At 45.5% G+C, this 15,000-nt stretch overlaps 1 protein-coding gene across 1 annotated transcript in view; it reads right to left on the bottom strand.

The window, feature by feature from the left end:
* grh (grainy head) overlaps positions 1-15,000 on the bottom strand; it is a 794,482-nt gene that overhangs the window by 99,424 nt on the left and 680,058 nt on the right. Inside the window, exon 8 of the mRNA XM_069332892.1 lies at positions 12,975-13,137. Within this exon, the coding sequence (XP_069188993.1) occupies positions 12,975-13,137 (163 nt within the window). The remainder of the gene's footprint in view (positions 1-12,974; positions 13,138-15,000) is intronic.

Raw genomic sequence — 15,000 nt, 5'->3', positions numbered from 1 at the left:
GCAGGTGTCAAACAATGCAGGCAGAAATTCATGTGTAAATTCCCTTTTACTCTTCTCACCTTCTGCTCTATTCTTCTCCATCTACTCTCTACTGTTCCTTCTACTTAACATCTATTCTTTCTACCTACCCCTTTACTCCTCTATCTACTCTTCCTTCTCCCTCTCCGCTACCCCTTCCATCGCCCCCCCTTTCTACTCCATTTGTTTGTTCATCTTTTCCCTTACAATATTCTATTTCCTATTTCTTCCTTACATAAATAATCACTTGTAGAGAGAGAGAGAGAGGGAGAGAGAGAGAGAGGAGAGAGAGAGAGAGAGAGAGAGAGAGAGAGAGAGAGAGAGAGAGAGAGAGAGAGAGAGGAGAGAGAGAGAGAGAGAGAGAGAGAGAGAGAGAGAGAGAGAGAGAAAGAAGAGAGAGAGAGAGAGAGAAGAGAGAGAGAGAGAGAGAGAGAGAGAGAGAGAGAGAGAGAGAGAGAGAGAGAGAGAGAGAGAGAGAGAGAGAGAGAGAGAGAGAGACAGAGAGAGACAGAGAGAGACAGAGAGAGAGAGAGAGAGACAGAGAGAGACAGAGAGAGAGAGAGAGAGACAGAGAGACAGACAGACAGACAGAGAGAATAAAACAAAGTCGTGACCATTGACAATAGCAAAGTCGTGCACAAAAGTTACCCAAGAGATATCGGGAAAGCTGTTTTCCCTTTTCCTTGTATTTCTTGTAAAACTAAGGAAAACGTGATGTGTGTACTCACCGAGAAGTACTCACCTAGATGTGCTGGCAAAGGTCGAGCTAAGCTCCTGCCCCCCCCCCCGGTCTTCCGAACGCCCTTAGATTAATGAAAGACTCATTTCTCATGTTTTTATCTTATATTGAAAATTTTGAATCTAATTTGCTTCAATGACTTCTGCATCTACCATCTTCCATTTACTGACAGCTCTAACATTAAAAAATAAAAGATCTTCTTGGTGTCTCTATGGCTCTATCGTTCTGTTATTCCTTGCCGGTCGGCCGAGCGGACAACACGCTGGACTTGTGATCCTGGGTTCGATCCCAGGCGCCGGCGAGAAACATTGGGCAGAGTTTCTTTGACCCTATGCCCCTGTTACCTAGCAGTAAAATAGGTACCTGGGTGTTAGTCAGCTGTCACGGGCTGCTTCGTGGGGGTGGAGGCCTGGTCGAGGACCGGGCCGCGGGGACACTAAAAAAGCCCCGAAATCATCTCAAGATAACCTCAAGATGACGGTGCTTTGTCTGCTCTGTCAATTTCCCTTAGAACCTTGTATGTTGTTATTATGTTCCCCCTGTCTCTCCTTTCCTCCAATGTGGTGAGATCCAGTTCCCAGATCCTCATAGTTCAATCCCCTCAGCTCCGGATCGAGTCTCGTTGTATATTTTTGGATCTTTTCTAGTTTCTCCTTGTCCTTTTTTTTTAATGTAAGGTTTCCATACTGGGGGATGCATATTCAAGAGTGGGTCTCACCTTTGCTGTATATAGGACTCGGAAAGTACCTTTGTCCAGGTTTCTGAAGGATACGCGGACATTGACCAGTATGCCATATGTTATTCTGTTGCATACTCCTCTGATTGGTCTGACATAAGACATCTAGCATATGCCGCTGATGATATCCTTCTGATGTGTGTATGTATGAAAGTGTGTGTATGTGTATAAATGGGAGTTTAGGTGTTTGTCATTTGCACGATAAGAGCTCAAAGTTATTTGTGGTCCGTCTCTCTCTATAAGTCTTATATTGACTTTTTTACACAGTCTTAAGGACTCATTATAACCTATCTTTACCAACCATCTATACACCTTAATACAAATTATTACTTTCCAATGCTTTCTTACATTTGAGAGAGAGAGAGAGAGAGAGAGAGAGAGAGAGAGGGAGAGAGAGAGAGAGAGTGAGAGAGAGAGAGAGAGAGAGAGAGAGAGAGAGAGAGAGAGAGAGAGAGAGAGAGAGAGAGAGAGAGAGAGAGAGAGAGAGAGAGAGAGAGAGAGAGAGAGAGTGAGAGAGAGAGAGAGAGAGAGAGAGAGAGAGAGAGAGAGAGAGAGAGAGAGAGAGAGAGAGAGAGAGAGAGAGAGAGATGACCCAACAAATGTGCTTAAGGTTGAAGATACTGTGCTCATATTATAAGGAGAGAGGTTCTGACGACATGATATTAGATACGCATGAAGGAGGAGGAGACGGAGAGCCTAATCCATTCTATAATCTGGTACTAACCCCAATAGTTTGTTTGCTCAAGATCTCTCCTCCCTCCCTCCCACACCTACCGACCGCCTCTTCACAAGTAAAGGTTTACTTCCCACCTACAGTAAACTTGCACAAAATTGGGTCAATATAGCTTTTCATTATTTACTAAAGAGGGACAAAAGAATGAGTTTATTCAGACGTGGCAACTCACCTTCTCTAATTCTGCTATAATCGCTATAATTACATCAATAAATAATTACAAACAATTAAGTGTTGATGCTGGAGATGAACTAATTATTGTTTGTTGATGTTATTTATCATCAGTAGTCGGACAGGAGCTGACTGTCGGGCATTATTATGACAGGAACCTATAGGGATCGTCTGAGACATCGACAGCTCTGTCTCGACACCTGTGACATCGACAGCTCTGTCTCGACACCCCGTGACACCGCCAACACTTCCCGCCTGACAACACAAGAGGTCACATACAAACACACGAGGTCGACCGAAGGTCAAACCAGGTGCCATAGAGACGCAAAGTAGCGTTAAAAGAGTCGTCAGAGACCACTGAGGGTCATACAACCCACTTGACACAGAGGTCACACAAGGGGTCATTAAGGGTCAAATGGATTCACAGTGGTAACCCATCAGTTGAAGGTCACATTAGGCTGCACCGTATGAAATGAGACCCCACCAAAACGCACAAAGCAATCGCAGTAATGAGGTGATTGATTAAATATTGTAATTAAGTAATTAAAGCAATATAAATGATACAAATAATATTATTTGTATAATAAAAAATATAATTAATACAATTATCTGAACTTATCTGTAACTGGATCTAAGTTTTATATCTGTCAGTCCCATTTTTTTTTTTTGCAAAAATATTTGGACTGACTTGTGCCAACACACGAGCACTCGACACATATCAACACACATGCACTCGACACATAGCGACACAAACACTCGACACATAGCAACACAAGCACTCGACACATACCAACACACAGGCACTCGACACATATCAACACACATGCACTCGACACATACCAACACAAACACTCGACACATACCAACCCACAGGCACTCGACACATACCAACACACAGGCACTCAACACATACCAACACACAGGCACTCGACACATACCAACACACAGGCACTCAACACATACCAACACACAGGCACTCGACACATACCAACACACAGGCACTCAACACATACCAACACACAGGCACTCGACACATACCAACACACAGGCACTCGACACATACCAACACACAGGCACTCAACACATACCAACACACATGCACTCGACACATACCAACACACAGGCACTCGAAACATGACAACACAAGCACTCGAAGCATGACAACACAAGCACACGACACATACCAACACACAGGCACTCAACACATACCAACACACAGGCACTCGACACATACCAACACAAGCACACGACACATACCAACACAAGCACTCGACACATACCAACATAAGCACACAACACATACCAACACAAGCACACAACACATACCAACACACTAACACCCACATATACACACCTAGCACCACTACACCCCCAGCACAAACAATCGACAGCTAATATGACCAATCCCCCACCTACACAATCCCCGCCGCGTACCAAAAAATAACAATTAAAAATCAGAATTCAATCACAGGTTGAGTTCCTCGGGCGACCGCAAGGGCAAGGAGACCAAGGTTCCGGGCACCGATACCCGTGGGATCCTCCACGGAACCGAAGCCGACTTCACCGCCCCCGACTCCACCACCACGATCACCGGAGCCGACCACCGACTCCACCCCCTCCTTCCTCAACCTCAGGAGAGTCATTCCTTATCTTCTATCTTCCTTAATTCCTCTCACATACACACCCTGCTTGCTAGTGTATTAACCAGGTGTTAAGAGAGAGAGAGAACCCCGTAGAATACTCTATGCAAGTCGGGTGTATTTTCCTTGAATACATGTAAGCATGGCGGTATACAGAGCTGTATATATATTAGTACGGGAATTTCAGGCCACCTGTGATCGCCATCGCTAATGGCGTATCCAATTTCACTTGCAGTGTAACTTCCAAGACGGACTCTGGTCTGAGACTCTATTTTAATATCATAATTGATTTTTAAGCGACCGAATTCGTAAATTCATGGCGGATGTGTGTGTGGTTCTTCTCCTCCTACCATAGATATGTGACACTCGCGTAACTATACATAAATCCAGTTTACATTTTTTTACAAGTTCAGTTTATAATTTTTATGTAGCCTAACGCTAAGAGATCCTGACCGGGGAGGACTGACTTGGCGTAAATTCTTAACTGTATGCTTCTGTTCACCCAGTAGTGATTGGGTATACCTGATTGGTAAACGGCTGGCCGGTCGTATTCCAGGGGAAACTAGTAGGTGAGGTTTACCATGAGCTATGGGATAGGAAAGCTATGAAGTTGCTAATAGGAAACAGCAGTTGTATGTTCCACTACCCCACCTGTGTGTACAAGATAAAAGATGCGTTTCGCTGAGTTTGTCAACTTTTTCAAAGGCAAAGGTGAAGTGGATGCAAGTTAGATTGATTGATAAAGATTAAGCCACCCACGAGGTGGCACGGGCATGAATAGCCCGTAAACCAAAAAAAGCTGGAGCCACCGCATATCTAACCAAGAAGGGAGAGGTGAAGTAAGGCGCATGGAGCGATAGGCCTTCTGCAGTACCTCAACTCTCTGTTGACTGAGGCAATGAGTGCTGTATATTGTGTGAGCTGACTGTTTATAGTTGGATGAGATTGTTTGACATGTAGTGCTTCGTCAATGTCTAGTCTTCTATTGTGGTTATATATATATCGATTTTTCCGGTGCTGTTGATTAGGATATCTCTGGTGATGATCTGGTTGTGTGTTGAAATTACATGCTATTCCTTCGTTGGTTCCCTAAGTGTAGACTCCAGGGTGAAAGCCCCCATTCCTTCCCGACGCCGTTACATCTAAGACAGGCTGCTTACCTTCACTATCCATCCCATAGGTGAAACTTAGCACGGAACCTCGTTCAAATGCATCCCTGATCTGCAGCAAGCGCTGAATGACAGGTACCTGTAAGAATATGTCATCAACCTACCTACATTAGACGTCAGGTGTTAGGTCCACGTCAACAAGGACTTCCTGTTCAACAGTGTCCATTTAAAAATTCGCAAATAGTGCCCCAAGGAAGACAGCCATAGTCACGCCTTTACACCTGTTGATTGACGATTGAGAGGCGGGACCAAAGAGCCAGAGCTCAACCCCCGCAAGTACAACTAGGTGAGTACCTTCACCTGGGTGGTAGAGGAGACCACCATGGCTCAGGAAGGGACAGCAGCTCATAGCATCAGGTCATATAAACTGTAAAGGGAACTTTTGGAAAGTGATTTCTTTAACGTCCTTCTCAAGGAAAGAAGAACATAACAAGTATTGTAAAGATTCGTGTTAGAAACATTCATCTAAACTTTTTTTCAAGCTCAATAACACACATTATATTATATATATATATATATATATATATATATATATATATATATATATATATATATATATGCATATGCTGTATACATAAAAACCTGTAAATTCTATGATCCCCTCCAGGATTCGAACCTGGGCCGCCGCCATAGAACCATACACCTGACAGCTCAGTACTATAACTACTTAGCAAGAGATTGCATTTAAGTGCTAGACGGTTCTTGAACGTACATGCTTCCACGTGTGTTCCACAAATATCCATCACCCGGCAACGCTCGGGGCATGTGTGTGTGTGTTTGTGTGTGTGTACTCACCTAGTTGTGTCTGCAGGATCGAGCATTGACTCTTGGATCTGGTGTGTGTGTACTCACCTAATTGTACTCACCTAATTGTGCTTGCGGGGGTTGAGCTCTGGCTCTTTGGTCCCGCCTCTCAACCGTCAATCAACTAAGTGTGTGTGTGTGCGTGTGTGTGCGTGTGTGTGCGTGTGTGTGTGTGTGTGTGTGTGTGTGTGTGTGTATGTGCATATGTGTGTGTGTGTGTGTGTGTGTGTGTGTGTATGTGCATATGTGTGTGTGTGTGTGTGTGTGTGTGTCTGTGTGTGTGTGTGTGTGTGTGTGTGTGTGTGTGTGTGTGTGTGTGTGTGTGTGTGTGTCTGTGTGTGTGTGTGTGTGTGTGTATGTGTGTGTATGTGTGTGTGTGTGTGTATGTGCATATGTGTGTGTGTGTGTGTGTGTGTGTGTGTGTGTGTGTGTGTGTGTGTGTGTGTGTGTCTGTGTGTGTGTGTGTGTGTGTATGTGTGTGTATGTGCATATGTGTGTGTGTGTGTGTGTGTGTGTGTGTGTGTATGTGCATATGTGTGTGTGTGTGTGTGTGTGTGTGTGTGTGTGTGTGTGTGTGTGTCTGTGTGTGTGTGTGTGTGTGTATGTGTGTGTATGTGCATATGTGTGTGTGTGTGTCTGTGTGTGTGTGTGTGTGTGTATGTGTGTGTATGTGCATATGTGTGTGTGTGTGTGTGTGTGTGTGTGTGTGTGTGTGTGTGTGTGTATGTGCATATGTGTGTGTGTGTGTGTGTGTGTGTGTGTGTGTGTGTATGTGCATATGTGTGTGTGTGTGTGTGTGTGTGTGTGTGTGTGTGTGTGTGTGTCTGTGTACTCACCTATATATGTACTCACCTATATGTGCTTGCAGGATCGAGCATTGACTCTTGGATCCCGCCTTTCGAGCATCGGTTGTTTACAGCAATGACTCCTGTCCCATTTCCCTATCATACCTGGTTTTAAAATTATGAATAGTATTTGCTTCCACAACCTGTTCCTGAAGTGCATTCCATTTCCCCACTACTCTCACGCTAAAAGAAAACTTCCTTACATCTCTGTGACTCATCTGAGTTTCAAGCTTCCATCCATGTCCTCTCGTTCTGTTACTATTCCGTGTGAACATTTCGTCTATGTCCACTCTGTCAATTCCTCTGAGTATCTTATACGTTCCTATCATGTCCCCCCTCTCCCTTCTTCTTTCTAGTGTCGTAAGGCACAGTTCCCTCAGGCGCTCTTCATACCCCATCCCTCGTAGCTCTGGGACGAGTCTCGTTGCAAACCTCTGAACCTTTTCCAGTTTCATTATATGCTTCTTCAGATGGGGACTCCATGATGAGGCGGCATACTCTAAGACTGGCCTTACGTAGGCAGTGTAAAGCGCCCTAAATGCCTCCTTACTTAGGTTTCTGAATGATGTTCTAACTTTTGCCAGTGTAGAGTACGCTGCTGTCGTTATCCTATTAATATGTGCCTCAGGAGATAGATTAGGTGTTACGTCCACCCCCAGGTCTCTTTCACGCGTCGTTACAGGTAGGCTGTTCCCCTTCATTGTGTACTGTCCCTTTGGTCTCCTATCTCCTAGTCCCATTTCCATAACTTTACATTTGCTCGTGTTGAATTCTAGTAGCCATTTCTCTGACCATCTCTGCAATCTGTTCAGGTCCTCTTGGAGGATCCTGCAATCCTCATCTGTCACAACTCTTCTCATCAACTTTGCATCATCCGCAAACATCGACATGTAGGACTCTACGCCTGTAAACATGTCGTTAACATACACAAGAAATAGAATTGGTCCCAGCACCGATCCTTGTGGTACTCCACTTGTTACTGTTCGCCAGTCCGACTTCTCGCCCCTTACCGTAACTCTTTGGCTCCTTCCTGTTAGGTAGTTCCTTATCCATTCTAGGACCTTTCCCCCCACCCCCGCCTGCCTCTCGAGCTTGAACAGCAGTCTCATGTGCGGTACTGTATCAAAGGCTTTTTGGCAGTCCAGAAATATGCAGTCTGCCCAACCATCTCTGTCCTGTCTTATCCTCGTTATTTTATCATAGAATTCCAGAAGGTTTGTTAGGCACGATTTCCCTGTCCAGAACCCATGTTGATGTTTGTTCACAAACCTAATGTTCTCCAGGTGTGCAACCAGTCGTAGCCTAATTATTCTTTCCAGTATTTTACAGGGGATGCTTGTCAGTGATACAGGTCTGTAGTTAAGTGCCTCCTCCCTATCTCCTTTCTTGAAGATCGGCACGACATTTGCCTTCTTCCAGCAACTGGGCAATTCTCCTGACATAAGTGACTCATTAAAGATCATTGCCAGAGGCACGCTGAGGGCCTGTGCTGCTTCTTTTAGTATCCACGGTGATACTTTGTCTGGTCCAACTGCTTTAGTTGCATCTAGAGTTGTCAACTGTTTCATTACCTCCTCTGCTGTCACCTCTATATCTGATAGTCTTTCATCTAGGGTAACCCCTTCCAACAATGGGAGCTGCTCAGGCTCGGTAGTGAACACTCCATGGAAACTGGCATTCAGTGCCTCGCAGATTTCCTTGTCACTTTCAGTATATGCCCCCTCTGTCTTCCTTAGTCTTGTCACTTGGTCGTTCACCGACATTTTTCTTCTTATATGACTGTGTAGTAACTTAGGTTGTTTTTTCGCTTTGATTGCAATATCGTTCTCATAGTCCCTTTCCGATGTTCGTCTTATGTTAATGTAATCGTTCCTAGCTCTGTTGTATCTGCTTCTGTTGTCCTCTGTTCTTTGTCTTCTGTACTTCCTCCACTCCCGCCTGCTGGCCATTTTTGCTTCCTGACACTGTCTATTAAACCATGGGTTATTATATTCCTTCTTATTTTTTCCCTTTACCGTTGGTATAAATCTCTCTTCGGCCTCCTGGCATTTCTGTATGACTAGGTCCATCATATCTTGGACTGTTTTTCCTCTAATTTCTTCCTCCCACTGCACTTCACCCAGATAGTCCCTTATCCTCATATAGTCCCCTTTCCTGTAGTCAGCTCTCCTTTCCCAGATCTCTTGTCCCATGGTCATAATTTTGAATTCCATCATGTAGTCAAAGACTAGGACACAATGGTCACTGGCCCCTAGAGGTATTTCATGCTCTAAATTCTCGATATCTTCTACGTTCTGGGTGAAAATCAGGTCTAATAGGCTCGGTGCATCTCCTCCTCTTTCCCTTGTGTCTTCCTTCACATGTTGTGTCAGGAAATTCCTGTCTATAACATCTACTAATTTTGCTCCCCACGTTTCATCCCCTCCATGGGGATTCCTTGATTCCCAATTTATCTCTCCATGATTTAGGTCCCCCATGATCAGCAGCTTCGCTCTCATTCTGTGGGCTAGTGTTGCTGCCTTCTGCAGTTCATCAATACATGCTTTGTTGTTGTCATCATACTCCTGCCTGGGTCTTCTACTGTTTGGTGGGGGATTGTAGATTACCATGATCACAATCTTCCTCCCATCTACTGTCAGAGTTCCATGTATGAAGCTTGTGCACTCATTGGTAACTCGATTTCCCAGGTCTTCAAACTTCCATTTCCGCTTTATTAGGAGTGCTACTCCCCCTCCCTGTCTCTGTGTCCTCTCTTTTCGTATCACCTGGTACCCTTCAGGAAAGATAGCATCTGAGATCATGTCATTAATTTTAGTTTCCACAATTGCAACTATGTCAGGATCTGCTTCACTCACTCTTTCTTTTATCTCTTCTGCTTTATTAGATACCCCATCAGCATTGGTGTACCAAACCTTGAGATTCTTCATGGAAACTCTTGTACCAGAGTTCTCCCTTTCTCTGGGGGTCTGGGGGGATCTGGGGGATGTCTGGGGGGTGACTGGGGGCAGAGGGGATCTGGGGGATCTGGGGGGTGTCTGGAGGATGACTGGGGGCGGGGAGGGTCCGGGGGATGTCCGGGGGGATCCAGGGGGTGTCTGGGGGGGTCCGGGGGGTGTATGGGGGGTGAAAGAGTTCAGGAGGGGTGCTTGGGGGGCTACTGGGGGCTGGGCTTCTAGGAAGGTAGGTAGGAGGGTCTGGGGTAGGGCCTGGGTAGGTAGGTCTGGAGTAGGAAGGGCATACTGGGTCTGAAGATTAGGGAGGGCATAGAGGGGTTGGGAGATGGCGTAAGGTTGGGAGACAGATAGAGGTTGAGAGGTTGGGAGGGGGATGGATAGAGGGGGTGGGGGGGACCTCCCACCTCCCTCGCAAGGGTGGGGGGTCACATGGAAGGAGAGGGGATGAGGAGGGGTGAGGGCAGGGTAGGCTTTGGGTGTTGAGGGGATGAGGTCTGGGTGGGTTCTTGGGGTTGAGGGGATGAGGTCTGGATGGGATTTGGGGGTTGAGGAGATGAGAGCTGGGTGGGTTTTGGGGGTTGAGGGGACGAGGGCTGGACGGGTTTTGGGGGTTGAGGTGATGAGGGGGTCCTTGGAATGTGGGATGAATTTGACTCCAGTGGGGTCAGAGGGGTCAAGGGATGTGCTGGGGAGATAAGCAGGGGCGGCTGATTTGGGAAAGGGGTGACCTGAGAAGCACGTGTGAGCTGGTTAGCATGGGGTGGATTAACACTGGGGTGTGTAGCTGCGCTCAAATGGGAAGAGTCGTATTGTTGTTTGCTTGCTCTGTGGGCAATCTGTTCCTCCTTCGTCATGAATTTGTCAATAAATACGTTGTAGTAATTTTCGCTACCTCTGAGTAGGTGTTTGTGATGCAGTATGTAATCCACTGCCTCTTCGTTAGTGAACTGTACCAGGACAGGTCGTTTCCTGTTACAGTTGTATGGTCCAATGCGTCGGTGGACTTGCACCTCATTCCCTGCCATCTGGGCTCTCATGTCTCTCAAGATCCCCTGTAGTTCCAAATCCTCAATCTCCATCCTTTCCTGCCTCGATGGTGCCCTGGCTTCAAGTAATCCATGGATTATGATTGTCCTCTTTCTCAGTTCAGGGTCATGCTGGTGGCCCTCTCCCTGGCTGACCCCCACCCCTCCTACACCCGCTACTCCACCTACTACTACTACTTCCCCTTCCCCTGCCAAGCTTCCCTTATTCCTGCCAAATTCATTAGTAAGCCTAGATATTTCTCCTTGCCATTCTACCCTGCTCTTCCTGATTTCCTCTTGAATATAATCCATAAACTCTTGTTTGAGTCTTTGAACCTCGCCCTGTATCTTATTAAAGACTTCACTTTTAATCCCCTGGATTAGATCACCTATCCAAACATCCCTCTTCTCTACAAATTTCCCAATCATCTTCTCCACAAACCTATCTTCTTCCTCAATCATAATACTGCTGGACCTAGACGCCCTTCCTGACCTAGTCATTGCTATAATGCAACCTTACCCACAGGGGTTCCAAGTATCTTACCGTCCTGCTAACACAATAGGTGAGTGAATCTCCAAGCGTCGTCCCCGTGGTGGTAGGAGGGTTGCTGCCGGGGTGAGGTCACGCGGTCAGAGGTCGGTGAGGTCTGCTCCACACTACACACTGCCACAATACTACAACTATTTTGAATTACGCTATTTAAACTGTTTTTCTTCACTACTTTATGGCTCTGGCCAAAACTCAAGGTTTTTTCATTCACTTGTACACACTTTTTCACTTCGAAGCTGCCTGATTACCCCTCCCACTCCACTAGTGAGACAGGAGCTCCCAACCCACGTCCACCCAACACGATGGTCACAAGACAAATTGTGTGTGTGTGTGTGTGTGTATGTGTGTGTATGTGTGTGTGTGTACACATATATGTCCGTGTGAGTGTGTGTACCTATAAACAAAAGTATAAACATATCCACAAAACAGGACACTAAAAATATGAAGTACGACTAATCAGCTTTCGAAAACGCCCTGAAAGTCAAGGGGGGAATTTTGTTCCGAGCGCGAACATAATGGTACTTCCATCATCATTAGATCCCAGACGTTCTGCCACACGACGAGATAACAAACAAGATAGCGTGTGGGCCGAGGTCTGGCCGCACTGAACGATATCATGCCCCCAGGGCGAATGGAGCTGGGTGGCGGTCAGCGGAACCAGTTTGGAGCGGTGCGTCCTGTGTACAGTGTTTGTGGTCCTGTGTATAGTGTTTGGGGTCCTGTGTACAGTGTTTGTGGTCCTGTGTACAGTGTTTGTGGTCCAGTGTACAGTGTTTGGGGTCCTGTGTACAGTGTTTGGGGTCCTGTGTACAGTGTTTGTGGTCCTGTGTACAGTGTTTGTGGTCCTGTGTACAGTGTTTGTGGTCCTGTATACAGTGTTTGGGGTTCTGTGTATAGTGTTTGTGGTCCTGTGTACAGTGTTAGTGGTCCTGTGTACAGGCGTCTGGGGGTCCTGTGTACAGGCGTCTGGGGGTCCTGTGTACAGAGTGTGGGGGGGGGGAGGGGTGGCTTGTTGGAGTACACTTTGAAAAACATTCTCCAATTTACAAGTTGACGAAAAATTCCACAATTTACAAGTTGCTGAATATATATATTCACCAATTTACCAGTTGACGGAAGCACTTACCAATTTATAAATTGACGAAAACATTTACCAATTTACACGTTAACGAGAACATTCAGCAATTAAGACTCGACGAAAACATTCCCTCAATTTAAAGCTAAAAAAAAATAAAATCACTCGCAAATTTAAAGCTAACCCCCCCAAAAAAAAATCCACCAATTTACAAGTCGAGGAAAACATCCACCGACTTAACGTGGATAAAACCGATTAAAACAGTCGCATCCACGCTATGAAAACGGCGAAGGACATTGTCGACAAACATGTCATGTGGAGAGGAGTGACTGACCTATAGTCCCCTACCTTGACCACGTCACGGGGAGAAGCCTCCTTTCTCAAGACGAGCTACTTTGCTCCCCTTTCCTTCCCATCCCACCCCTTCCTCCTGCTCAGAAACCACCCCTTCCTTCCTCTTCACCCGGAGGAAGCTTCGTCCATCACCCACCAGAACAGGAAGATCAACACCGTACCTTGACTGTGCCAGACTTGAGAGGCTTCTCGGGGTCGGGGATGTACTCCATAGTGATGCCGTAGAACTGGCCCTTGTTGATGTACGTGATCCTATCGTCTTCTCTGCGCTGGGAGGTGGAGATGGGCGTCTCAAGGTGGTACTTGAAGCCGTATTGGTTGACTCTGTTAGAGGAGCAGGAGAACGATTAGGTTAGCATATATATATATATAGCAAAGGAACACACTGGTACAAACTCAAGGGCTTTATATATATATATATATATATATATATATATATATATATATATATATATATATATATATATATATATATATATATATATATATATATATATATATGACAATGTCAGACCACGGAGGAAAAATGAAACAGGAATTTCCTTAAGTACTTTCGTATATTAATACATCTTCAGAAGGAGTCGGAGTATTTGAAGGAGAAGGAGTACTCCTTCTGAAGATGTATTAATATACGAAAGCACCCAAGGAAACTCCTGCTTCACCCCCCCCCCTCCGTGGCCCGACATTGTCACATTTTTAAATCACGTGTTTATTTTCGTGATACACACACACACACACACACACACACACACACACACACACACACACACACACATATATATATATATATATATATATATATATATATATATATATATATATATATATATATATATATATATATATATATACACACAGCTGTATATTTAGTAGTAAGAGCTAGCCCGCAGCATAAATAGTAGTCATTCTATTTAGTAGAATAACTACTATTAGTAGTCATTCTATGACAGTACATGACAGTTCATGACACTTCATGACACTTCATGACAGTATATAACAGTACATGACAGGAATAATCTCTCAGCCGTAAGAAGTAGCGGCAGTAATCATTCACTGGTATAGGCAGACATTTATTACGGTAGTAGTAGTAGTAATAGTTCTCACCCCACCAACACCCGCCCCCATCACCCCTCCAACACCCGCCCCCATCACCCCTCCAACACCCGCCCCCATCACCCCTCCAACACCCGCCCCCATCACCTCTCCAACACCCACCCCCATCACCACCCCTCCAACACCCGCCCCATCACCCCCTCCAACACCCACCCCCATCACCCCTCCAGCACCGTGACTAAAGAGACAGCGAATCCTCGTGACCATCACAAACACTTAGCAGATCTTTACTACACATCCCCATGATGAGTGAACACACATCTTTGAGTAATGGAGTTGTGAGGTGCGGACAGTTAAGGGTCCCACGCATGATAAACACTCACGCCGACTCCGTTTGGACATAATTTCTGGAAAGAAGTGGCAGTTCAGAGCAAGGAATTCACACCAACGAAGCCGTCTCAAGCACGAATCACAGCATGGTCTCTCTCTCTCTCTCTCTCTCTCTCTCTCTCTCTCTCTCTCTCTCTCTCTCTCTCTCTCTCTCTCTCATCTCAGGCTGCTGGCTGAGGAATGGGAATAAATTGTAGCCCTCTGAGTCAACCAAGAGGGCTACAATTTATTCCCATTTAACATTTCAGTCATTTCTACGAAGTTCTAAGAAAAGGAATTTAAATACATTGCTTTGTTAACGTCATGTCAGTCGCTGTCTTTCACCGTTCATGTCAGATCTCTCAGCATGTTTATTTAAAACTAACACCTTGCAGTACTCTAGCAACAACAGTCAACTTGTCAACTCGCAGGAACATCAGACGAACAGACACAGTCTATATACCACTGTCGTTTCCTTAATCAAAACGTTTCAAGCCGAAGTTAGTAGACAAGGCGATTATCAGAAGAAAGTATTAAACCAGTACAACTGTATGTATAGCACTTGGAGAGGTTATGAGGACAAGGAGCTGGGATATGAGAACAAGGAGCTGGGATACGAGAACAAGGAGCTGGGATATGAGGACAAGGAGCTGGGATACGAGGACAAGGTGCTGGGATACGAGAACAAGGAGCTGGGATACGAGAACAAGGAGCTGGGATACGAGAACAAAGAACTAGGATACGAGAACAATGAACTGGGATACG

This window comes from Procambarus clarkii, chromosome 28 (genome assembly GCF_040958095.1).
Source record: "Procambarus clarkii isolate CNS0578487 chromosome 28, FALCON_Pclarkii_2.0, whole genome shotgun sequence".
Lineage (NCBI taxonomy): Eukaryota > Metazoa > Arthropoda > Malacostraca > Decapoda > Cambaridae > Procambarus > Procambarus clarkii.
This window is presented reverse-complemented; position numbering and strand designations above follow the sequence as displayed.